Source organism: Octodon degus, unplaced genomic scaffold, assembly GCF_000260255.1.
Source record: "Octodon degus isolate 3935 unplaced genomic scaffold, OctDeg1.0 scaffold00023, whole genome shotgun sequence".
NCBI classification, from domain to species: Eukaryota; Metazoa; Chordata; class Mammalia; order Rodentia; family Octodontidae; genus Octodon; species Octodon degus.
The window spans coordinates 11514256-11515088 of record NW_004524599.1 but is presented as its reverse complement, the minus strand read 5'-3'; the positions used below and the strand labels follow the sequence as shown (position 1 = coordinate 11515088).

General features: G+C 46.7%; 1 protein-coding gene across 1 annotated transcript in view; it reads left to right on the top strand.

Moving 5' to 3' along the window:
- Window positions 1-833, top strand: part of Riok1 (RIO kinase 1) — a 36880-nt gene that overhangs the window by 33564 nt on the left and 2483 nt on the right. The window contains exons 10-11 of the mRNA XM_023712058.1: window positions 63-166; window positions 445-551. Coding sequence (XP_023567826.1) covers window positions 63-166; window positions 445-551 — 211 coding nt within the window. The remainder of the gene's footprint in view (window positions 1-62; window positions 167-444; window positions 552-833) is intronic.

The following is an 833-nucleotide window of genomic DNA, read 5'->3' as shown; positions in this document are numbered from 1 at the left end:
TAAAAAAATAAAACAAAGGATGCAATAAAGTAGCGCCCGCAGCCTGTGGTCTCTGCCCGCAGGTACCATGGGGGTAATGTGCATATCATTGACGTCTCTCAGTCCGTGGAGCACGACCACCCCCACGCCCTGGAGTTCCTGCGGAAAGACTGCACCAATGTCAACGGTGAGGCGGAAGGCTTCCTGCCAGCTTGTTCGCACCTGTGCCATGTCCAACTATGCTGGACATCCAGTCCACTGGGCGGGAGTGATGCAGTGGGGAAGTGCTTGCCTGGCACACACGAGGCCTGCTTTCCGTCCCCAGCCCCACCGTCAAGCACCTTGTCACTAACTTATCCCCTGCAGTAAAGTGTGAGCTGAGAGCTGGTGTGCCTTTGTTGTTCTGTATCTATTTGGAATAGCCTTTTCCCCTATGAAACTCCCATCAGTACTGTCGTCCCGCAGATTTCTTTATGAAGCACGCTGTTGCGGTGATGACCGTGCGGGAACTCTTCGAGTTCATCACAGATCCGTCCATCACGCACGAGAACATAGACGCTTACTTCTCTAAGGTAAGGTGGGCGTGGGGGACTTGGAAACGGCAGCAGAGCTGCTTTGATTTTTTTAAGAAAAATATGTCAAGCTTTATTGTGTACATGTACCCCATTTCCAAGATGAATGTAAACTGTGCATACTACAAACATGTACTAATAAAAAAATCATAATCACAGAACAGATCGTGGCAACTCCAGATTTACAACTTTTCTATGCCAAAATTGATAGCTACTAATGTAGATTGCCATATTTGGCAAATAGTAATCCAGAATATCCAATTTAAAAAAATTTTTTAACAT